The sequence below is a fragment of the Notechis scutatus genome, chromosome 2 (genome assembly GCF_049901735.1).
Source record: "Notechis scutatus isolate UNSWTSFEM ecotype Mainland chromosome 2, rNotScu1.2, whole genome shotgun sequence".
In the NCBI taxonomy this organism is placed as follows: Eukaryota; Metazoa; Chordata; class Lepidosauria; order Squamata; family Elapidae; genus Notechis; species Notechis scutatus.
The window spans coordinates 66991777-67017619 of record NC_142010.1 but is presented as its reverse complement, the minus strand read 5'-3'; the positions used below and the strand labels follow the sequence as shown (position 1 = coordinate 67017619).

The following is a 25843-nucleotide window of genomic DNA, read 5'->3' as shown; positions in this document are numbered from 1 at the left end:
GGCCGGCATTACTAAACACTGAAGGTGCACGGAATGCTGTTACTTTCCCACCAAAGTGGTCCCTATTTTTCTACTTGCATTTTTACATGATTTTGAACTGCTAGGTTGGCAGAAGCTGGGACAAGTAACAGGAGTTCACTCCATTATGCGATGCTAAGGATTTTACTAAGTTGATCCTCTGGCTCTCCATCTTTAGCAGTTCCTAGGAGTAAGAAAACAATTACTTGTTGCTGAATGTAGCTGGTCTGTATCTTTGCAAGGCTTGGGGACCGTAAGGCTCTGCTATTCCTTTCACACCATAGTAGCTTCCGAGGCTCATTGCTCACTCCACCAACTATGGTCTCACTTCCCCCATGCACAACAGGCTGCTGTAAGTATCCAGTGTACTCCCCTTTTTCTCTTCCATCAACACCCACATCTGTGCCTTTTTTTTATCTCACTGCTGTACAGGTGTGGTTCCTTGTTGTCTTAAAGTCTCAGGGAAACAATCCAAAAGGAAGGAATGTAATTGATAAGGGGAAAAAATTAGGTCAGCAACCTTGAGTTTTTATTTCCACATTTCCTCACTGTGGAGTAGCCTGCCACTTGAAATAAGGTTAGCACTATCCTATTGTTGCCCTAGAGAAACATTAAACAGTGTCTCTTCATTTTTCTGGAGGATGGTGTTAAGGATTGAGAGACTGTTTACGTTTCTTTGACTATTTTTAATTTTATTTTCCTTTCTTCATTGAAACCTGTGAAAATGTAGAATGCATTGGGCGATATACAAATATAATAAGTAAACATCCATTGTAAAGGCCTCCATAGTGTACTTCCATTGCCATTTTACAAAAACGCTTTGCTTTTTAATGTTGTTTGATATCTTAACTTCTAGTGAATATATAGTTGGGGGCATGGATGAGGATTCTACCAAAATCCATATTGTGAAATGGAGCAAGATAATTCTGAACAGATTTTCATTTCTTGGCAAAATACAAATCAGTCTAATTCTAATCCTTTCTCGTTTTGGTCTTCTATGAAACTCTAAGTTCTGGAGTTCTGGTATTGTATGATAGTTAGCATTATAGTACTATTCCAAACAGAATTTAAGATTCATTTTTGTCATTTATATTAAATGGCATGGTGAAAGTGGGAAAAAGATAAGAATATTACCTTCAGTTTAAGTAATAAACTGTCCTGCAGTCAGAGTGACCTGTAATAGTCCATGATGCCTCATTCCATTCACAGCATCATAGGATATATTGATTATTTTGATAATTTGATAGACTTCATTGTTACTCAGACTCTTCTCCTGACTGTGTCTGGTATATTGCTTAGGAGTTGCATTAACTACTTAACCAAGCTTAGTCATCAATAAAGGGGGAAAAGATAAATTATTTCTTTGTATTTCTGCTTCTCACTTGTATTCTTAAAAGTTTATTTAATATAGCAAATGAAATAGGAAGTTGCATGTTACAAAGGAAAGCAAAACTAATCCTCAGCCTTTAACATCATATTTATTTCGAAGTTTGGACCTACAAAAATCCCACTAGAATGTTAAAGAGGATCAAGGGTGACTTTCTATACTTCTTAATAAATAGCCAGCATGCCTACTATGACAATCATGTTGTAGGCAGGACTCCTATAACAACAATTTGTGAGTGTGCTACCACATGCTCTCAAAATTCCAAATGTCTTCCTGGCTCAAAAGATGCCTTGTTCATGGACCACCTCCAAAATGGGATGAACTGCATTGGATAATTTCCTGAACTTCAGACTAGGCTGCCAAATTACATCAGGCAGGCAGTTTCTACAGCCTTAATATATAGAAACATCCATGCTGGGTAAATTCTCAAATCTTTCCTAGAAATCTATTTTAATTTGTTTTTCTGAACTGTTGGCTCTATTCTTTTTAACACCATTGTCGTATCTTAGAATGCAAATCTTCTGGACAAGGGCCACACTACTGCTGTGTTTTGTGTGGTGACACTGAGCAAATGTAAAATGGTAACGGCGATAGCATGCTTCAGCAGAAAGGAAGCTTTCTGAACAGCTGTTGCAAAATCTAAGTGATGGCAATAGAAGAAACAGTCAAGTCCAAGAGAAATAGCCCAGATGGCTGACTGAGATTAAAAACAGAGCTTCAATTAATCAATGATCAAGTCATTAATTGCACAGATTAGTCGATTAATGTTGTTAAGCCTCCATCTTATTCCAAGAAACATGGAATAATTGCTTCTCACTTACCAGTTGTTTTGTTATTTCCATTTCTCCCTCAAACTTTGTGCCTGGTATTATTTTGTCTTTATTGGCTCTTGCCATATTATTCCTTTCAGCTATCAGTTTTAATGGCTTTATTTTCCACATGTTTCTATAGCATCTAGTGCATCTAGGTAGATTTGTTGTAGTAGTTTGTTAGTAGTTGGTATTTGCTTGTCCCAGTGTTAGTTGGTATACTGTTATGGTCCCAGTGTTAGTCAACATCTTTACAAACAGCTTCGGTGAAGGAAATTTATCAAATTTGTAGGGAACTCCAATTTAGGTGAAGCAACCAATATTTTAGAAGACAAAAAAGGATTCAAGATGATCTTGATGGGTTGAAGAACTGGATTAAAATAAATCTGCCAGATGATGTGATATGAAATTGTGCATTTAAGTGGAAGAATCAGTTACAGAATTTAACTAGAGAACCTGTGACTTGTTGAGTCAGAGATATTTCCTTACCAGATTCCTCAATGTGTTCAACAGTCATAGAGCTTTTAATATATTTGAAAAGTTCTTAAAAATTCAGAACATATTCATAGATATATCCTCCTTGAAAGTAGCCCATCTTGAACTGTAAACAATGGTACCTCGGTGCTAATCATTAATTGGTTCTGAGAGTATGATGAGTATCAAAAACAATGAGTACCAAGCAGATTTTTCGCATAAGAAACAATGTAGTGAATTACAAGGCAGCCAACATTGAAAAGTTCTAGCTCATGCATTGAGTACTAAACAAACGATGAATATTCATGTCAAAATGCATTGAATACCAAATTTGATGAGTTTCAAAGCAGTTGGGTACTAAGGTACTACTGTAGTATAGTCAAACATTAGGAGTTGACCACAGGGAATATATTATGACATTTCATATTATGTCATAAAATGTTTTATAAAATTTGCCAAATTTTAATTCCATGGCAGTCATAGGTGCTGGATTTTGGATGCATTCTGTATATTATCCCATTTGATTTACCTTGGTTGAAAAAGTTTTGCCTATGATGCATCATTTTGCCCACTTGAGGGTTGTAAACACAATAATTTTAATAGCATACTAGACAACCTTTGATGTATTGGGTCACTAGAATGATCAAGAGCAAAAAAGCAGTGGGAATGATAGTGACTTCTGACTTCCTGCCTGTGTCCTGTCCCAGATCAAGCACACACAAATACATAAAAGGGTAGGTTTCTGCTCTTTACAGAATGAGTCTTGCAAATAACATACCCTTAACAGTATGTAGACAAGTTCCCCCCCTTCCCAAAATTCACCTGGTTCATCCTGGTCCAGGTTCAAAGTCAGGGTTGAGAGGTTCACAAGTCAAGGCACAACAGAGTGGGAGTTAATGGGTGGTTGTTGTCAATGAAGAGCTTGTGCTTGCCGCTCCATTTTAGTAGAAGTGGCCTTCATGTAGCTCATTTAGCAGGATGGGACTCCATCTTCATGAGAAGTCTGAGAGGGCCTTTGCACTATTCTTTTTGTAGCCCACCAAGCTCTTGCATTGGGAGGGAGTGGTAATTTCACATCCTCATCTTCATAGAGCAATGACAGCCATGTCTGCTGTTTGCTGTTTTGCCCTGCCTCCTTTGCCTCAGACAGCAGGCCATCTGGTGGTGCTGGACCTGGCTGCTCATCATCTGTCAGCACTTCTGAAGCTGGCTTTAGTGCTGACTGCTTATTGTTGACCCTGACCATCCCCTGACTCCAAATCTCAACTCATAATGACAGTTGGCTGGACTGTGGCTGACAGTGGTTGATTGTAAGGCTGGCCTACCTGGCCACCAGAGGGCTAGAATGGGACTGTGACTAGCATGCCAGTACTGAAATGACCACAGATTTTCCAAATTTCAATCCCAGAGGAATTCATGGGTCCTGGATTTTGGACACAATTTATAAGTTAGCCGATTTGAGATATGTTGGTTCAGAAAAGGTTGTCCTTTGATATGCTATTAAATGTTAAAGACATGAGCATTTTAGGGAGGGAGGGAGGGAGGGAGGGAGGGAGGGAGGGAGGGAGGGAGGGAGAGAGAGAGAGAGAGAGAGAGAGAGAGAGAGATGGATATAGATATTGTAGATGTAGTTCTTTTTCAAGATGCTTTACTGTTTGCCAACTTTCTCTAGCATGTTACTCTCCCATATTGGCTGGGATTATAAACCACATGCGTCTGGATGGCTCTGGTGGTATGTGGTCTCCATTTTCCAGGGACAAGCCAATAGTCCTCAATAGTGTCAGAGATGAAATTTTGTTTAACTATTCAGCCTTTTCTAGGAGGGGTGTTTTTCATACTACAGTTTTCTGCTGTACAGTTGCTGGAAGTATTGCTGGAAGCAAGTGATAACTATTTGGTTGAAATGATTTGACTTTAGTTATCTATTCATTTTTTTATGCTGTTATGGATGTACAGGAAGGAAACATTCCAATATCTTACAAGAAATCCCATAGCTCTTTCAGGATGCTTCTGCTCAAAGATCCTTCTATATAATTGGAGAAGTGATGAGGGGAAGAATCTCCATAGATGGAGTGGAACACTAAAAACTCATCCTTGGGTGGTACTACCAGTCCCCAAACAGTATTCTTTATTACTTTATGTAATAATAAGCTTGGAAGAACGTTGTGGGGTAGAAAGGGAAAATATATTTCCCTTTTCTTGAAACCTCCCCTTGAGAATATGCCAGATTTAAATGTATGAATTATTTAAAACTTTATTTTAACACTAATACCACAATTAGAGTACAAAGATTTCTCACACTATAAAACATTTGAATAATTGCTTTCGCCTTCAATTCACTAACAGTGGAGGACAGTGACATTGCTAGAATCTGTTTGTGTTACTAGTAGAGAACTTAAATTGTCTGCATAGGCATTAGCTTGCCTGCTCTCTCTTTTATTGACTATGCTAAAGCAGAGGCATGAACGAGATAATGGCTATTTTCAATCACTGAAGTGCTCTGAACATAGCCAAGGTTTTCTCGTTTTCTGCTTGCATTGAAAACCTTGTCCTCCACATCCTCACATACAGGCAGGCATGCACATAAACACACATATATGCTTTGTTTCTTAGTTTTAACAATATTGTTCCATCAGGCTCTTTTTGCAAATATTTGAACAGCCTGTAACATAAATGCATATATATGTTAGAGGTAAAAAAAAAAAAAGGATGTGATAAATGTCATCTTTAGCTTAGGGAAAAAATTGTTAATGGGGCTGGGAATTTCTGTTTTTAAAATATTGCTACTGATTGTGTTCTGAGTCCTTTGGGAATGGAGATGTTAAAAACTGAAAGAACCAGAACAAGACTCTAAAACATAGCTTTTATATAAATAATAATTATGGATCAGATAGGGAATATCACTGAGAATGAGCCTTGTCCTACTCAGGTCCACCAAAATCTATGCCTGTTCCGTAATTTCCTGGAATACAACTGCTACCTACTGGTTTCCTATATTGCACTAAGCCACAATATAGTATATTAGGTTTGTTGGCACAATGAGTGAATCCAGTATTGCAAATTTGAAACCACTGTAGTTAATGTTCCCCAGGTGCTTTTTCAAGAGGAAACTGGACTTTCTGGTTTTTCTTTGAAGACATTTTGCTTCTCATCCAAGAAGCTTCCTCAGCTTTGACTGGATGGTGGGGAACGGAAGGATTTATATTCCTTGCAGACAGCTGGTCATTTGCATTCTTTTAGGGAGTCGTTGAGGCCACCTGGAGGTTTATCTGTGTCATCAGGGTCACCTGAGTAGTGCAAATAGATGTGGAGCCTTCTTGGAACTGTTGAAAGGACTGTGTTGTAGACTGAAGATATAGATGATGTCAAATCCCTCCTCCTCTGTTGAGATAGGGCTGTTCAATTTTGAGATAGATGGCCTCTTGTCCTGATGGGTTTGTTCTCCTATGGACAAGATTCTGCATGTAAAAGACGAAAGCCATTTTTTTGAAGACAGCAAAGTCCACATTTTGGACAGAGAGGACCACTGGTTTGAAAGAAGGGTCAAAGAGTCAATCTATGTCAAAATTGAACAGCCCTCTCTCAAGAGAGGGGAAGGGATATGACATTATCCATATCTCCAGACTACAACACAGCCCTTTCAGCAGTTCCAAGAAGGCTCCACACCCATTTGCACTACTCAGGTGACCCTGAGGATACAGATAAACCTCCAGGTGGCCTCAGTGTCTCTCTAAAAAGATGCAGATGACCAGCTGTCTGCAAGGAGTACAAATCCTTCCATTCCCCACCATCCAGTCAGAGCTGAAGAAACTTCTTGGATGAGAAGCGAAACATCTTCAAAGGAAAATCAGAAAATCCAGTTGCCTCTTGAAAAAGCACCTTTGGGACAACTATGACCTGGATGACTAAGAATCTCCATAGACACTATAGTTGATGGCTCTTTATCATATATGAACGTAGTTGTTATGCCTATGGCTCAAACAAAACATGGTTTAGTTCACAGTATCTGAATCTAGCCACTGAAACATAACAGGTGTCACCTTTCTTGTTACCACATTAGGGCTAGTTCTGTTGAGATCAGCTGAAGAATGATATTGTTGGATGGGGGGTGGGGGGGGGGAAGCAGACATTAATTTTGTTCCAGTAAGCCCTGCACTCTTGCCTTGCTCTCTAGCTGAACAGTAATTCATGGTTGTTTTTTTTGGCAGAAATGCACATCTGATATTTTTCTGTCCTTTTTCTACTTTTTCCCCCTGTTCTACCCTCTGTTTTCACAATCTGGCTGCTTTAATACTTATGGAAAGCTGCCAGAGGGCACTGATAATTAATCCGTGAGGGACTATAAAAATTCCTCAGAAAATAGACTCAAGGCTTCAAAGTAAGTTCTACTAAAACTATATTTAGAGGAGAAATGAAATGACAGCAGATCGCCAAGAATAAGGTAGCGTTCACCTGGTAACTTACATGAAGAGCAACAAATGGGCCCAGTGATCACTTTTACATGTAGGGAGCCAGTTGGAAAAGGGCTTCACGATGAAGCTGATGCAGTGAGAGCATTTTCAAAACACTTGGGCTTCTACGTTTGGGACGACACACGATGTGCAATGTACACTCACTTCACTTTCAGGATACACAGAGTTTAGAGTCAACTCTTCCAATATTTGAGGGGCTGCCACAGAGAGGAAGGGGTCAAGCTATTTTCTAAAGCTCCTGTAGGCCAGACAAGGAATAATGGATGGAAACTGAACAAGGAGAGATTCAACCTGGAAATAAGGAGAAACTTTCTGACAGTGAGAAGAATCAACCAATGGAACAGCTTGCCCTCAGAAGTTGTGGGAGCGCCATCACTTGAGACTTTCAAGAAGAGATTGGACTGCCATTTGTCAGAAATGGTGTAGGGCAGGGGTCCCCAACCGCCGGTCCGCGGACCGGTACCGGGCCGCGGAACAAGCCTTACCGGGCCGCTGGTTGCTGGGCGCCGCCATCTTTTTTTGGTAAAAAAAGCAATTTTTCGTCAAAAAAGATGGCGGCGCCCAGCTGACGCCGGAACCGGGCCGCGGCGCCCAGCTGACGCCGGAACCGGGCCGCGGCGTCGAAAAGGTTGGGGATCCCTGGTGTAGGGTCTCCCGCTTGGGCAGGGAGTTGGACTAGATGACTTATAAAGTCCCTTCCAACGCTGATTATCTGTTATCTGTTAACTCTATCTCCATTTTATAGATAAGCTGATAAGGGTCAGGAGGAGGAAGGTGAAACATGTCTCCCAGATTACAAATTCCTGCCACATAATTGTGTAATTGACCATGAAAGTGTCTCTGGTGACTACAATACACATTTTTATAACTAATTGTGAAAAAGAAGGCTCACATTCAAAACTGTAAATATTATTACCTATATTCTTTTTTTTAGTGATTTATCTGTTTGTATATATCTACATTCTTCCTTTCCCCCAGGAGCTCAAGGTAGCTTGTTCAGGAACCACTCATTTTATTTCTCCAGCAAATCTTTGAGATAGGTTGGGCCAAGAATAAGTGAACCAGGTCACCCAGTGAGATTTTCAAGGCTGAGCATGGATTTGAACCTTGGTCTCCCCAATCTAACCACTAAATCACACTACATGGCTCTCAGTGTATCTGTTGAGTGCTGAGCTCGTATATATATATTTTTTCCTGCTTGCGAATGTATTATCAGAATAGACATATCAGAAACCATATAATTCTGCAAGCAAATCAAAGAATAAAACAGCTGGTTCTAGTTACTGCTTTGCTTAGCATAGCAGCCATAAACACCAGCTACTGCAAGCTGATGCAATTTCACTTATTTACTGCTACTTTTCATACTCTGATCAATGCAATATAGCTGTCAGCTGTTATTAGTCATTACAGGACATTCTGCAAAAAGGAGAAGGCTTAACTGAATCACCCAAAGTTGTCGACATTTAATGTAATCAGGAATATGGGACAGAAAAGCGTAACAATAACTCGCCAGTTAAATTCCTGCAGTACAACTTTCTTGTGAATCATTTTGCTTCCTTGAGAATGGATTCTTTATGTTCTAATGATGTGCAAATATTTTCCTGTCTGACTCAAACCGATTAATGAAATTCAGCTGTAGCAGCCCAACCTAAGGGCACCATCTTCCAATAGCATTAGCAACTTCATATCTTTTATATCTTTCATCTTTAGAGTTTTGTTTTGTTTTTTAAAACATCAGACTTTTCCATTTAGGTTTTCACCTCCTTACCTCACTTCAGCCTCCTTTCCCTCATCATACAATTGCATCTTTTAACGACAGAACTCCTATGTTCCTGTTTTCCAGGCCATTGACTATGTCTCAGTTTTTCAAATACATGGATTCTCAGCATTCAGCTTTTCATGCCTTCATTTCCTTTCTTGCTGAAATAATATAAGAATAGGGATAGGAATATAGGAATATTCTTTATTGGCCAAGTCTGGTGCATAGTCTCTCGGTGTACACACAAACATAGTGATAACTCATAGATCATAAATCATAAGATACAATCATAAATCAACAGTGATATATTACTCTTGTCTTGTTTTCTACATTTAATTTCTATGGAACAGTGGAAGATTTTTCTTCCCTGCTTTTTCATTGGGCCATCCTTTCCTTTTCTTCTAGTCCTGTTTTAAACTGTTCTACAACAATACAAGAGGATCCATGAAAGATACAGCTCATCTAGCATTCTATTTTCTATGTTGCCTTTGGGAAGTATTGTAAAGAAACATGTATGCTTGCGGCACTGCAGTATAGAGCTAACCATAACAAATTATTCATGGATCAATAGCCCTGAACCTTATTTTTCTGGGTGATCTTTCCTAGCAAGATCAGCCAAGATGGAGCCTCTTAGATGTAGTAATGTATCTGATGAAAATGCCCAGTGGTGCTGTTTTGGAAAAAAAAAGTTTTGCTTCTCTTTCTGCCAGAATACCGTTAAGGTGAAAAACATGTTTTGGAATGAGATCCATTAACCATTTCTGAAAAGAATGGAGACATAGTTGAAACAGTTATGAGTTATGAATTATAATATTTTCATGCGGGACTTTCGTACCTATGAAAACTGCATGACAGACTGAAGGATCTTTATGTCCTGAAGACTGAAGGATCTTTATATCACATCCTACTCTTGCTGCAACTGACTGCAAAATGCTTCTGCTGTGTTGTCATGCATGCTGAAAAGCAGGTATGTTCCCAGTTGTCCCAGTTGCTGCAGAGTAATGGAGCAGGAAAACATACTGTATTTGCTTCTGAGCTAGTTAAACAGCTTACAAAAGGGGAAAGAGGTTATTAGCAACAAGTTAGTGTTGACTAGGTTCTTCATGAGAACCTAGTCATGATGCTTTCCTTTTTGTCACTCTGCTCTGTTTTTCATGGCTTTGTGTCACCCTTTCCAGAATTTTCCACTCAGCAGTGGCATTGCAGAAAATCCAGGAAGCTGAGGTCTAGACATTTAGAGACCATAAAGTTTGGGGAAGACAGCTCTGCATTTAAGAGAAAAGAATGTAGTGAGTGCAACAGTGTTGTCAGCAGTTACAAGGGACATTTTATGTTCCTTCTTTTTACCCCCTTGTCTGCTATCTCAGTATATTATCAGTTCTGAGGCAGGGAATTTTTTTTAGAGGTTTTTGTTTTCTTTTCATTTCATACCTGTAATGGTGTCCTAGGGGTTACCTGAAAGGATCTTGGGCATCTGTCAACAACTCAGTTAACATTTTGCCTGAGTTTTTGTTTGCTTGTAATGTATCTTGATACTGTATTAATAATTGATAGTAAACTTCATTCTTAATTGACTGCTATATTAATAATTCCTTTGTTTTGATTTTTTTAATCTAATTTAAAAAAAACCTAGTTATTCCTTTACTCTCCATTTTGCACATGACAGCATATTTTGAATATGATACTGAACTAAAAGAATATTAACCATCCTTATTTTCTTTTATTTGGCTTATCCATGCACAACATATCATGGCTTCCATTTCATTTTCATACTTTCATTAGTACTTCAGCTGAACAAAAGGAGACATTATCATATTTGAGTCAGTGAATTCTGAGGAAGTGGTTAAGGTTCTTTGTACTGTTAATTGAGCCATCTGCTTACTGAATCCAGGTTTTCATGGGCTATAAAGGAGGCCAAAGAAGTGACCCAGGGTTTCCCCCCTGGTATTGGCCTGCTTGTCAGAGGGAATAGCACCTCCTGCCTCGAAAGAGGTAGTGGTTTACCCCCTCTTCAAAAGGCTGGCATTGGGCCCAATGGTTTTTGACAACCATCAAGCTGCCTCCAGCTTTCCTTTTCTGGAGATGGCTATTATATGCAGTTGATGAGAACCCTGAAGGAAGGATTATCTGGACCCGTTTCAATCAGGTTTCAGGTGGGCTTTACTTCTGAGACTGTTTTGGTCATGCTTGGAGATGACATATGGCAGAACCAAGATGGAAGTAGTCCATCCTTTCTTGTGCACTTTAATCTCTCCATTTTTTCAATACTCTTACACATCTTATTTTCTGAGCCAGCTCCCTGAATTGGGCCTTGCTTGGGGGAACTATTTTATAGGGGTTATCTTCTTTTTTCCAGGGCTGAGTCCAATTGGTGTTGGCCGAGGTGTAAAAACTGGCCGTCTGTAGCATGCTGGAGCCTTCCATTCTCTCCCCCTTCTTTTCATTTCTACACAAAACCACTGCATGAGGTCGTCTACCAGTTTGTGGTTTGGTATCATCAATACAATGATGATACACAATTATTTATATCTTTTGACTCCAGATCAGCCAATTGAGACTGTCAAGGTTCTGTTCCAGAGACTGGAGAATATTTGTGTTTTGATGGGGAGGAACCACCAACCCAGGCTTTTGTCTAGGATGGTATAGCTCCTTCTGAGGAATATGACTTTTGTTACTGCCCAGCTTGGACATCTTTGTTTCTGTAATTGTTTGTTCTGTAATTGTTGGCTAGTTTTTATTATTTTATTATTTTCATATTTTCTTACGAGCTGCTCCAAATTGTTAGAGTCAGGCAGAGTACAAATTGAATTCTATAAATAAATAATGAAATATTAGTGAATTTTACCCTGACATAGTTCATACATTATTATTGCACTACTTAGTTCTATATTACTCTGCTCTAGATGCTTTTAAGTCCTCTCTGTTTCTGGTAGTTTAATGATAGCACCACTAATTCTGGTGTGCTTTAATGACTTTCAATAAAATAGCATTCAACAAACCAAAATTAAACCCTGCTCGTATCTTTGTGCCTGTAGGGTGGGAATCCAATTCAGTCAGTATGTAGTAGCATGAAAATGAACCAGAGATGTGGAGAATTGTGAATGTTTTATCTATTCATTTGACTCTTCCTCTTTCTTGAATTACTTATTTTACTGGAGTGCTGGTGGTAGCTGAATACAAGGTATTTTTCTTTCATTTCATTGAGATAGTAATGAGGTAACAGCTTTTGACAAGTGGAAAAATAGAGCTAATAGATAATACTCTTTAGCTTTTTTAAAAAGTTATATTTGGATTATTAAATTTTCAAATTTATAATAAGCATCTTAATACAATCTGTTTCAATGGTTAAGCCAATAACTTGCACATACCAGATAGTCCTTGATTTACAACCAGAATTGAACCCAGAAAAGGATGGTCATAAGTCATGCTGATCATTAAGCATGTCGTCACATGATTGCACCCAATTTTATAACTCCTTTTTTTGCAGTGGACATTAAGCAAATGCCACAGTTGTTAAGTGAATACCATGGTCATTAATAGAACACCATAGTTGTTAAACAAAGTCATTGTTTGCAATGGGTGATTTTTGCCAGAAACCAAAAATATAATAACTATTTTACAGCACATGACCCTGGGATCTTGCAAACAGCTCTAAATGTGGGCTGATTGCCAAGTGCGCAAAATGCGATCATGTGATCACAGGGGGCAAGCTTCAGAACTTTGAATCCAGGTTGTAAGTACCTTTTGGGTGGGCATCCATTTTAACTTCAGATGGTCATTTAGTGACCAGTTGTAAATCAAGGACTACCTGTTGTCAATATTAAATTTAAGGACTTTCCATTAATCATATGACTGAGTAGCAAATACATTGAATTAACTTAAATTACAGATAATCAGCGTTGGAAGGGACCTTATAGGTCATCTAGTTCAACCCCCCGCCCAAGTGGGAGACCCTACACCATTTCTGACAAATGGCAGTCCAATATTACTTTTGCTAATACTTTTGTACATTGTATATTTCTGAATAAAACTGAATCTTGGTTAAAGTATCTGCTTCTGAGAAGAAAAACATTAGAGTTCAAATGCAATAGAAAATCATTATTATGCTAAGAACTAGAAGCGGACAATGAAACGACTTTGCAATGTCGAGTGCTAATTCAAATAGATACCAGACTGCATCTTGTTAAGTGCATTGGTTTCACCAACCGGCTAGACTTTTCAATTTATCTTAATCTTGGTTAATCTCTTAGCTTTTGAGTTAGAAAATATTGAAACTCTATATAGGATTCCAGTTATAGTTTAATTAATTTGTTTACCTATTAATTTGTAGTCATCATTTAGTTTTCAGTCACAAACATTTGCATGGATATATTAATAAACTTTTAATAATTTTATCTCATGAATACTAGGGGAATATCATGTGTTGTCACATTATGTTAGTACAGAAGTTGGTAAAGCCTATCCTTAACATTTATTTTATTTTGTAGTCAGCCTTGAAATCAAACAATTAGTAATTAACCAATATATTCTCTGTTTTTTTTTTTCTTCAATATTTTTTACATGTTTATGCCTAAAACCAGATACATATAATTAGGACTGGAAGATGTCCCAGATATCTAATCATCCAGGCATCTAGATAATTCATATTTGTTCTTAATTATTTTCTGATTAAATGGTAACCCAATGGCAATATATCTCTGTGAATTTATATTTTACATTACTCTAAGCACATTTGAAATCTGTGATGATGATGCCTAGAAATGTGAGCCAGCATCTGAAGTTGGCAGACTGGTATGTGGAAAATGTCACATTAATGTTTAACAGAACTGAAAAAGCCCAGATCTGCCTTGTTAGCGTCTGCTAACAATGGGCAAATCTTAAAAAATGTTTTCTAAACTCCATTTAGTTTGGAAATTATTTGAGATTATCTAAAAACTGAGAAGAAGGTTTATATTTCTCCCTTGGCTTTCTAAGGCCTTGGACTACTGCTTCTACTCCAAGTCCCTCTCCATTAATGGAGGTTAACCTTTCCCCCTCTGTTGCTTATCTTTTGCACAACTGTTGCAGCTGGAGCAGTAGAAAGGATGTGCATGAAGAAAGAGCAGTTTTACCTCTTCTCAATTTCCCCCTTCATTGATCAGTCATGATGGAGAGCAATACTCCAAGAAAAGGTTCTAGATGAGTAACTGGGAGGCTCAATCTAGATTCTAGAATCTAGACTGTTAACGTTCTCTTGTCGTCCTCAGAATCCCACAGATTAGATGAGGCCAAAATATTGAGCCTATTTTTTAAATTACTTCGGGGTTTGGGAGATTTCACTCTTTGAAATTCCTGAAATGTTATCCCCAGAATGACTCCTTGATATTCCCAGACAAAGATTCTGGTTTAGGGTATATGAACCAATATGAGAGATGAAGTTCTGAGAATGCTTGCAATTGCAGAACAGCCGCTGAGAAGGAGGAACTGTTGTTCCTGTGATCGCTTGAACAAAGTCAGAAGAATGCTGAGGAAGATTTGAAAGTAGGAATGCCTTGGAAGAAGTTCCAGCAGTGGGTGGATGGGTGGGAGATGAGCTGAAATATCTTCATCTTGGATTTTAAACCCAGGCAAATTAAAGTTTGATTCTTCTCTATGGATGACTTTTACAGGACATAGAAGTATTTCCTTCCTTCCTGCCTTCCTGCCTTTCTTCCATCAGAACTTCAATAACTTTGTTGTCTAGGCTGTACACATTGATGCTTTTTTTTTGTCTAGGCTGTACACATTGATGCTTCAAAAACTGCTTATAGAAGAACAAAGATCCTCTGCTAACTTCCTCTGTCCAACTGTACTAGTCTAAAACCACTTATTCTGAACCACAAAGTAAATTATAGCATTCCCAGAGCAACCCCAAATTTTACAAGGCTGTATTTCAACTACAGCTTTTACCCACTTCAGAGAAATCTATAAAGAATCTCTTCTCATAATGATTGTTCAATTTGCTTCTTGGCAAATTTCTATTAAACCTAGATTTTTGGGCAGCCTGGTTTATTCAAAGCTTCTCAATTTGTACATAATGCACATTTTAAAAAAATAAAGTTAATGCATATAGAATTATGCAAAAGGAAATATTCTTATAGTAAAGCAGTTTTGCTGTACCCCTGTTATGATGTGTAGAATTAGAGTGGTGATGTGATACCATTAAATCTGAACAACACCCTTGTGGAGAAAAAGGATTACATTATATTTTAATGTGATTTGGCAAGCTGGAGGAAAGCAATTAACTTTTAAAATGATTTTTATGCAGTTTATTAGGGATAATTCAGTAGTTTGAAGAGTTACTGGAATAAATAAGCATAAAATAATCCAAACTAGTTAACAGTAAATACTCTAGCTCATATTCAAGGTGGACTGTAAAAAGTCTGTTACAGACTAATTGCTAATTACACCACTAGGAATAATATTAAGCAGGAATAAGTACAGTTTATGCATATTTCTGGAAGGAGCTAGCTTCTCTTGAATTTAATAATAATTTCCACCCTGCAAGTATATGTCTAGGTCCATCTCTTTAATTATTGTTATGTTTTTGGCAAACCTATTTTGAATCAGTATCATACAAGTAATGATGTTATGTATATTTGATAAGGAAAAATAATAAATTGGTCTGAACTGACAGCAGTTGACATCTGAAAACATACTTATAAGCTTTTTATATTTTTTCGTACATATAAATCTGGACATACAGTTTGCATGAGAATATTCTTTTATATAAATTTATCATTGCAAGTTTTATAAGTATTTTGTCATTTCAGAAACTTATTTTTGATATACAACTTTCAAACTTAAATACAACTTGAACATATACATGTATATATTCCGATTCTAGGAGTATGAAAAACACATACCATTGAATATAACCAAGCAATTTGCAAACTCAGGATCAGTGTGAATAAGGAACAGCAGCTCTCCCTGGAGAAAAAAGTAAGAACAAAATGGTTTTTCCTCTAGTAGCTTGTGAGTTTTGCTGCTATACTGAGGAAAAGGAAGATAGCCATACAGCCTCTTTCTACAGAGGAAGTCTTAAAAGCTCCAGTGACCAGCAGATGCAAAATGGCTCTCTTGTCATCGATGTGGCTGATTCAGGGGCAGCAGAACAGCCCTCCTTTTTTGAGAAAATGGTAGAAAAGCAATGCTGTTTGTCTATACATTTTGATTTGAACAAGAGTAGCTGAGAGAATGTTTGAAGAAAGACAATTAAAAATGAAATAGTAATAGCAATAAATAAAGCCACCTGGTTTACAAACCATATGCCTATTACTTTCAAGGAGAATAAATTTCTTTCCATGAGAAAGTTAGTAATTTTTATTTGTGTGTGTGTGTGTGTGAATGAATGAATGAATGAAATGGTTTTGTCTTATTTATTGTTTAACTGTATAGCTCATGTTCTCTCCAAGAGTTCAACTGGGCTTACATGTATACCCTTTTCATTTTATCCCGTCAACAGCACCCTTATGAAGTAGGTCAGCTTTTAAAGAGATTGATTTGCTGGAAGTCATCATACTTTTCATTTCATGGGCAAATGTGGACCCCAAATCCCAGAATTATCTTCATTTTCAGCAATGAAAATTATATTCAGCAGAATTTTGTACTTTCCTGCCCTTCTTTATGGTTTCCTGACTTAGGAAGAGTTCCTATTTTATTGCAAATTGCTGTCAAGATAATGCTTTGTGCCACTGAATTAGATGATGGCTGGAAGTCAATAAAAGGGAACTAAGAAGGTCTGGAGTTTTCACAAACTATGGTATGATAATTGTGTTGCTATAGCTTTGATAGAACAGATGACAACTATCTTGCATAAATCAATTCTAGGTCTACAATTGATTAACTCTCTTCTGTTTATGAATTTCTTAGTTGGTATGACTTCAAGTACATGATCAAAGGTATATGGTTGTAAAATCTCCTGATATTGTAATCTCTGATCCAAATCTGCTAAAGTTTCTCTGCTGTAGGTTCATTCAGCTGTGAATCTGATTTAGCAACTCTATTTTGATTGCACAGTGTATGATTAAATACACTGAAGTGAATACATTTTTAGCTGTTAAGAAAAAAGTTAATTTTAAAAATTATGTAACATACTACCTCTAGGAGAATATAATAATGTAAACTATTTCCAGCCTCTTGGCATTAATGTTTTAGCTGGGAACAGTTTTACTGAATGAGGATGGCTCATTATGCCTTTTATGTAGTTATCACTTCATGTGAGATTCAAGGGAGAGATGTTTCAAAATACATTTTTCCCCATTAAAAACTGTTGCTAACAACCACATAAAATTAATGTTTTATGTTTTGTGCAAAAGATGTTACATATGATGTATAATAGACAACTGTTTACTGCAATGTAAAATTGTTTCTCATGAAGGAAAACAGTTTCATTGTGCTTGCAATTACTCAAGTAAATACGTAGAAACAACATAATGGAGTGCAAGAGCCATTAGATGTAACTTTGGTATAAATTTTTAGTTATTTGAAGTCAGCTCAATGCTTCATTTAAAAAAGGCACATAGAAGGTAATAAAATGAAATAAGACTTTAGTTGATGAACTTAAACCTAATACATTATTTTGATTAATAAAAATGTTGTAATTGATATTCTAGGTATCTCAGGACTTGAAACAAAAATTGGGAATTCTTGTACTATGTAGGTTTATGATATAATACTGTAGGTTTGTCCTGTCATTAATTGCTTTGAAAAATGATGGGCGATGCGCAGGTTATAGTTCTCAACTTCTTCTTGGATAAATAATCTTCCATATTACTAAAGAGAGGATAGAATTTAGCATGGAGGTATTGTTTTCCTTTTCATTCTGAATGTATTTCAGTTAAGCCTGATAACTACCCGAAATTATGTGAACAAAACAGCAGGAATATATTGAGGAAATCTAATTGAACCATGTGAAGCTGTGTTATTGATGTAGTCTAAAGCAGGGGTCCCCAACCGCCGGTCCGCGGACCGGTACCGGGCCGCGGAACAAGCCTTACCGGGCCGCTGGTTGCTGGCGCCGCCATCTTTTTGGTAAAAAAGCAATTTTTCGTCAAAAGATGGCGGCGCCAGCGCTCGGTGAGCTTTTCCGGGTAGAAAGCCATTTCTACCGAAAAAGCTCACCAGAAGCGCTGGCGCCGCTCATTTTTACGAAAATCACTTCGTGACATCACGGAAGTGATTTTCGTCAAAAAGATGGCGGCGCCCAGCTGACGCCGGAACCGGGCCGCGGCGCCCAGCTGACGCCGGAACCGGGCCGCGGCGTCGAAAAGGTTGGGGATCCCTGGTCTAAAGAGTTATTGTCCTTTAATTTATTGGGCTTTGGCCTTGTTTGTTTCAAATTTATGCCTAAAAGTTAGGAATATTTTGATACCTAAGCCAGTTTAGTGTAATGCTTGCTTAGAAAAGATGCTTGCTTAGAAAAGATGCTTGCTTAGAAATTGGGAGACTATGATTTCTGGTTCCACCTTAGCAATGAATCTGGGTGACTTTGGACCAGTCACTCTCAGCCCAATTCACTTCACAGGGTTGTTGTTGTGAGGAAGGAATATCAGGTACTTGACTTACTTATAAAGTAATACAAATAGAATAAAAATAAATAACAAGATAAAAATATTCATTACCCTATGCATATGGATACATAACTGCTAAATAAATTGATTTTTCTACCTGGGCGTAATTTACTGAGGGAAGCTACCTATATTTGGAACATGTAATATATATTTGCCTGTTTTATCACCCAAACATCTGGCAGAAACTACAAGCCACTGGCCAATTCCTGCTATTTTGTGTGTGACAGAGTGCAACTTTGTGTGTCATACACAAGTGTGTGACAGAGATGTGTTTATCACGGTTGAGGATATAACTGGAAGTAATGATGAAATACATTTTGCAAAATAGCTTTATCAGTTTCATGCCTTACAGCAGCAGAGATGAGAGAGAGAGAGAGAGGTGGAATGGTTCCCCTGAGTATATGCCTACACATCCTGACATATATTTTGGGACTCATCACATTTGAGGCATTTAATCAAAAATAAAACAGAAATGCAAACTATTTTGTATTGCTTACAGTTATAATTTGTCAATGTTATTAGGGCTAACACATCAGGCTGAATATCAGATATCAGACCTAATTCAAACATTACTATTGAAGTATGGTTAATATAAATTTATAGATCGCATAATGTGTTTAAATGGTAAAAAGTTTTACTTTAACCAGAGTTGTTCCATTCACATGAATTCAACTCACTTTCTGTCCTGCCTCCCTCAGTCAAAGGCAGTAAATGGGAAATACTCACATGATTTAGTCAAGTCATGTTAAGGTGCCATCAGGGTAATTGGCTAATTGAGCTTAACAGAATACTAGCATTGCCACAATTGCAACTAAGAGGAATCTAGTTCACTTGCATAATGGGATTGTGGAAGGTATGTTCAAAGCTAATTGTGGTAAAATATTCATAACATGTTCTTGATTTATTCTATTATTTTTAACTACTTACACAGGAATTCAGAAAATCATGTGTATATAGAGACTGAGAACTGAATGAGCAAGATATAATTTTCTGCTTCTGATTAATATGTTTATTAAGATACCCACAGCAGATCATGAAGCAGCAGTCTAATAGTATAACGTTCTAGTGAACATCACAGAGGTTGAATTTCAAAAAGGACAATATTTGATCTTTTCAAATTTAGAAATTTAGATTTTTGGGGATATTATTCAAATGGGAAAGCAAGAATTAATAACAACGTGTATGTATGTTCCAATATATCCATGCTTTTATTCCTCAAGGTTGAATTCCTGTGTTTATGGCACCAACTAGAAACCAGAAAACCATAAGTTTTAGTCCTGCCTGAGGCACAAAGCTAGCTCAGAGACTTTGGATCAATCATTTCTCCCCAATGTAGGTCTACCAAGGAACTTCAGCTGGTTTGGAATGTGGTAGCCTATGAGCTGGGAATTTCTCAGAGCACATACATTGCAAAGTGTATTTCATTATTACTTCCAGTTATATCATAAACCATGATAAACATATCTCTGTCACACACTTTCAAACATTGAAGGCTGATATAAAAAACAGTATGTATGTATGTATGTATGTATGTATGTATGTATGTATGTATGTGTGTGTGTGTATATATACATATTTAAAACAAGTTTTATTTTCAAGACAAACAATACATAAATACACATAAACACAAAACATAAAAGCATAAAAAATCTCTTTTCTGAAAGTTGCTTAGTCCCGGGTTAAAACTCTTGGTACAGACACAAGTTCAGTTTCATATTCATTTTACATACCATTTCATATCTTATTAACATTTTCAATTTTCTATATAACTTCTCCTCTCCTTTAAATTTTCTCAATTTTATTTTATTATTTTTCCCTCCTCTCAATTCATATCCTAATATTTATTATTCTTTGTCTGTTCTATTCCAGCCAATCATTTATTTTTCTTCTTTAAAAAAAAGAAGAAATACTTCTCCTGTACACTATATGGAGTATGATGCCTTTATCTTTTTCCCTTATATTTATAATACCTAATATAAAATACATAACATACATTGGGATTCTGTCTGGTACATTCTAAAATTATACTATATAATCAAAAATAATACAAATCTATTCATTAGTATTGATATTCATTCATATCTTAGATGTTTAACTCATTACTTTTCAATTAAATCACATACTTTTATGAGAGCCCTCTTTTCCATAATTATCCCCCCCCACATCACATATTATAGCTCAATATTTCATTGAAATGTTCGTCCTTCTTCTACTTCAAATCTCATTTCACAAAAGATTTTGCTAGTATACCATGTTCTAATCATTAATTTTAACAATCATTTATATCTTAAACATTTTATCCATTTCAATTGAATATCATGCCTTTGTGGGAACACTTATGCTTTCCACGATTATTACCCCCCACATCACAATCTTGAATCATATTTCATTACAGTACTCTCTGTTTCTTAACAAAAATTTCACTTATTTATGTTAGATATGTTATCACATTTTAAGCTACATATTATTTCTAATTTTCTATAATTACTTCTAAATACAGATATAAAAATGCAATTTTATGTACCTTTCTAGAATCCCATTAACAATAAGATCTATCCATTATCTCTGAAAAACGTTTGCTTCTTAATATCTTGCTCCCCACCATTAGAGCTTCTCATCCCTTCCTTTCTCCCTTGCTTCTTCTTCTCCTTGTCCTCTTTAACCCCTTGTCTCTCCACCTCCCTTTTATTCTGCTTTCCCCCTTTCTGTTGTTTCTTAACATAATGTCCCTTTTTCACCTTATTCTTCTCTTTTTGGGCTGTTTTTTCAGATCTTAAAAACCTCTTTCCCTTTTTCTCTTGCTTTTTCCCGTCTCCAATCAAAGTCCTTTTTTCATCAAAGATGGCTTCTTCTTCTTCTTCTTTGTCCCCATCATCCTCATTCTGCTTCGCATAAATATAAACCGCCATTTCTAAGTATTGAAAAATAGTGCCAAGTCCATCTTCCCCTCCTTGTTTTTCTCTTTCATATTTTTGATATATAAGTTCCAATCCATCCACAGGTGATGCCATTGTGTAGAGAAAAAGTTTTTCCAAACAACCACCCAGATGATTTAATCAGAAATAATTTCCAAAGGTTCCAAAATCACCAAACAATCCAAACAGACTGTTTCTTTTAAATACCTTCTTCTTCTTCTTCACTTTTTTCTTTCTGAGGTTAAAGTAATCAAAAATCCTTTTCAAATATATTTTTGGAAGTTTTTAAACTCTTTGCAATTCTAGGCAATCTTCTCCTTATTTTCAAATTTTACTCTGATTTTTTTTTCACTCTCCCTTCCCACTCACAGCCAAAAAGATTTTTTTTCCCGCTGTCACTTTAGGAAGGAGAGTAGAACAAAAAAAAAAACTTTCCCCTTTAGGGTATTCGCAGCTTGTGGCTCTCACAAGGAACAATATATCCTTAACAGCTTTCAAGGTTCCAAATCACTTTCTCCCGTCTTGTCCCGGTTAAAAGCACCTTTCACTTTCTCCAGCTTTCTCCCTCCTGCACTTGCTTACCCGGCTGCAGCTTTCTTCGTGGCGGCCATTACTGACCGCCGTTCCTCCGCCTCGGGAAAAGGGAGTTTAGCCGGCTGGGGAGGGGGTTTGCGGCACCCTCAAACCCCTTGCCGGATCCCCCCTGTCTTCAGCTGCCTCTACGGGGCAGCTATATCCCCCAGATCCAAATGGATCGGGGGAACCTTGGCGGCGAACGCAGCAGGGATCGCGCGGTCGCAAATCCCTGCCGCCGCCGAAGGCTAGCAAACCGGAAACCTCATTAAAAAAAAACACAGTATATTAATAAAACATATATTTTAAAAAAAGCATTGAAGGCAACAAGTGCAAATTTTAAGTGTGGGTTTTGACCTGTAAGCTTATGTACCAGATTTCTTCTCCAAACAAAATTTGCATGCTCTGTGCAATCAACCTGGAAAATAATGTTTCAAACCACCACCACCACAATGTTTGAGGAGGGGGGGGTGCTAAAAAAATAGTCTGTTTTCTTCCCCTCTGAAATATTTTACTCCTGAGGTTTGAAGGTCTGTAAAATATCTAGATTTTTAGACCTGGGCAGTGGGAATGTGAGGTGCCTATCCTCCGGTCACTTTTAATTATGCTTGTTGCTTTTAAATGGATTTTTTATGTGATTTGCTAATGATGTGTAGGCATGTTTAATGTAAGCTGCCTGAAATTTGTGGAACTGAGCAAGAAATAAATGATATAAATAAATAATAAAAAAACAAGAGCTGTCCCCACCGTCTTGTTAATTTATTTTTAAATTAATCTTAAATTTTTAAAGGGACCTTTTTAAAAACAAACAAACTTGAGAAGCTGATTTTTAAAATGTAATGTCGTAGTTGGATTGTTCCTCCCCACCTTGCTTCAATTATTTTGTAGCCTAGAATCAGCAGAGTTAGATCGAGACTGGCTGTGCTGTGGCATGAAATGGTCCTGCAAATGATCAGATAACCTTTTCCAGTAATGGGAACTTGCTTAAGTTAATAGAGGATGCCTGATTTCTGCTGGTTCTCAGTTTACATATAATCTCCTCCTTTTTGAGGCTGTAGGCTGCAGAAAAAGGAACCAGTTTGAGCCAGTCTGACATGAAACATGCTCTAGGTGTGGTGAGCTATAACTGCTTTTTTAGAAGAACACCTATTATTGGACATATTAAAAATAAATAAGACAATGCAATCCTTGTGTTTGAACATCTGTTGGCAGTAATTAACTGCAACTCTTCAAACTACTTAGATAGTTGTTGTTTTTATCCCCCAGTCTTTTCTGTGGGAGTTTGTGTTGTTATCACCATTTTATTCAAGATGCCTTTTAATGTGTTTCAGCACACCAAGAAGAGCAGAACAATCAGACTCCTCCTTTGGACAGAGGACACCTTCCCCGTCCCTGACAAAAGCTGCTCCAGGCAGTGAAACCCCAAGAGAGAAACGGAGCCAGGGGCAGGCTCCCCAACACACCGATGGGCCCAGGAGGACTCTCCAAGTGGGTGGAGGACGCTCACCATCTGTTTCTCCGGAGCGAGGCAGCACGCCTACCTCACCTTATTCGGTCCCACAAATTGCCCCCCTTCCCAGTAGCACGCTTTGCCCTATATGCAAGACAACAGATCTCACCTCCTCCCCTAACCAGCCAAATTTCAATACCTGCACACAGTGTCACAACAAGGTCTGCAACCAATGTGGATTCAACCCCAACCCTCATCTGACTGAGGTAATGGTTCCTTATGGTGTCTGTGGATAGCAGTAACGCTGTAGACAAGCTTATTCGGTGTTCTAGCTCTGTTAAATTGTTTGCCTAGTTTATTAAGAATCTTGTATGCCAAGCCAGAACATGTTAAGGCCCCAAGTAACAGAACACTTTCTATCTACTTTATTAGAAGATATTGTATTTAGTGTGTGTACTAAACACACACACACACACACACACACACTCACACATCACAAGTGCACACAATATATGTCTATCAAAAGGTGAGAATAAAAGGACAGAGAAAAAGAAGCATTTTATCTGCTGGCCGAGTAGATCAAGGAGAATAGGAAATTCCTAAGGATTGTTTATAGGAGGTGAATCTCAGTGTCTTTCCAATACAATATTCCCTTCTGTTATACTGTATATATCATAGAATCTGTGCTGATTTTCACAATAAGTGTTTAGTCTTATACTTTGTTCAAACTTCATATGTTTTATTCTTAGTAGATGTTTTCAATGACCTTTCTCAAGAAATCAAAGCAGCAATTGTCCTGATTTATTAGTACCATCAGCGCAATTGTGATGGCTGTTTTCTATAGATTCTACAGCTCTACCTGATTTGCATGCTTCGGTATTTTTAAGTATCTTTTCCTTTTGTCCTTTTGGTTTGATAATACGCATCAAAACATGAAATAAAAGGACGCATATATAATGAACAGAAATAATCAGAATAAAGAATAAAGATATTCTATATGTAACACAGGTAGTCCTTGACTTAGGACCACAATTGAACCCAAAATTTCCATTGCTAAGCAAGGCAGTCGTCAAGTGAGTTTTACCCCATTTTACAACTTTACTTGCCACAGCCACAGTTGTTAAGTGAACCACTGCCGTTATTAAGTTAGTAACACAGTTGCAAAGTGATTCTGGCCTCCCCATTGACTTTGCTTGCTAGAAGGTCCCAAAAGATGATCTCATGACACTCTAACTATCATAAATACATGACAGTTGCCAAGCAGCCAAATGTTGATCATGTGATTGTGGGGATGCTGCAACGGTCATAAGTGTGAAAAACAGCCATAAGTTACCTTTTTTCAGTGCTGTTGTAACTTTGAATGGTCATTTAACGAATGGTCCATGATTGTGTTATCTTTATCCCATTTGTTTGGTATACTTTTTTAACTGCTCAGATGATGAGAAATAAAACCTTAAAACCAGCAGTGTGGTTTCTGAAATTATGTAATCTCCCCAGCACAGTTTGTTGTTGCTGAAATCGGAATGAAATTAAGATCTGAGTACAATAAGATATAGTTTATGGTAACATGGCTGAATAAAAATAGACATCATGGTTCATGGTGTAGTTGCATGGCTGTTGATCTGAGTGAGAGCTCAAATTTTGTAATGAGGTTAGAAAGATATTTTTAGTGGGCTAATGCAAATGACCTTTCGCCAGAGAATAAATCATTATGTTATTTATTAACACCAAATGATGTGCAGATATTTTTATAGGTAGCCCTTTCGCTCCAAGAACACCACACTTTCCTTGTGTTCAGTCTGCAATCTATGACACTTAAAAACATTAAGATTTTTTTTTTCTTAATCTCTTAAAATATTTATGTGCCTCCTATTCTGAGGCACACGGATATCTATTAACCTATTAATATCTTCAGTGAAAAAAAACATTACTTTCTGTTGGATGTCAATTGGCAAAGGGGTTGAACTCCCATAGCAACTACCCTTTCTAAATGAAAAATAAATGTAGGTTCTATAATCATAATCAAATTAGGCAATATGTGAAAATGTTTGATTATCTTTAATGCATCTGTTGTTAATAGCAACCACTGCGATAGGAGAAGCAATTGGGGAGTGGAACTGTAGAATAAAGGAATGGGCAGTAGCATATTTGGGCCTTTCTTGATCATAGCCCCAGGAAATATTTAATGCCAATATCCTCCAATATGCTCCAATTTAATGCCAATATCTTTTTCTTGTGATAAAGAGCAAATTTTTTCAGAAATGTAGCATTCAACTAAGGATTAAAATCTTTTTTTGCATGTTACAGTCTCAGCCCTGATTGCCCTAAGATTATTATTAAACAGTAACAATAAATGTCTGAACTGCTGTCATGCAAAACTCAGATTCTATATAGTT

General features: G+C 37.3%; 1 protein-coding gene across 4 annotated transcripts in view; it reads left to right on the top strand.

Moving 5' to 3' along the window:
• The window catches only part of BSN (bassoon presynaptic cytomatrix protein), a 231372-nt gene that overhangs the window by 7372 nt on the left and 198157 nt on the right, over window positions 1-25843 (top strand). For all 4 annotated transcript variants that reach the window (XM_026673218.2, XM_087954986.1, XM_087954985.1 and 1 more), the window contains exon 2: window positions 23329-23713. In XM_026673218.2, the coding sequence (XP_026529003.2) occupies window positions 23329-23713 (385 nt within the window). The remainder of the gene's footprint in view (window positions 1-23328; window positions 23714-25843) is intronic.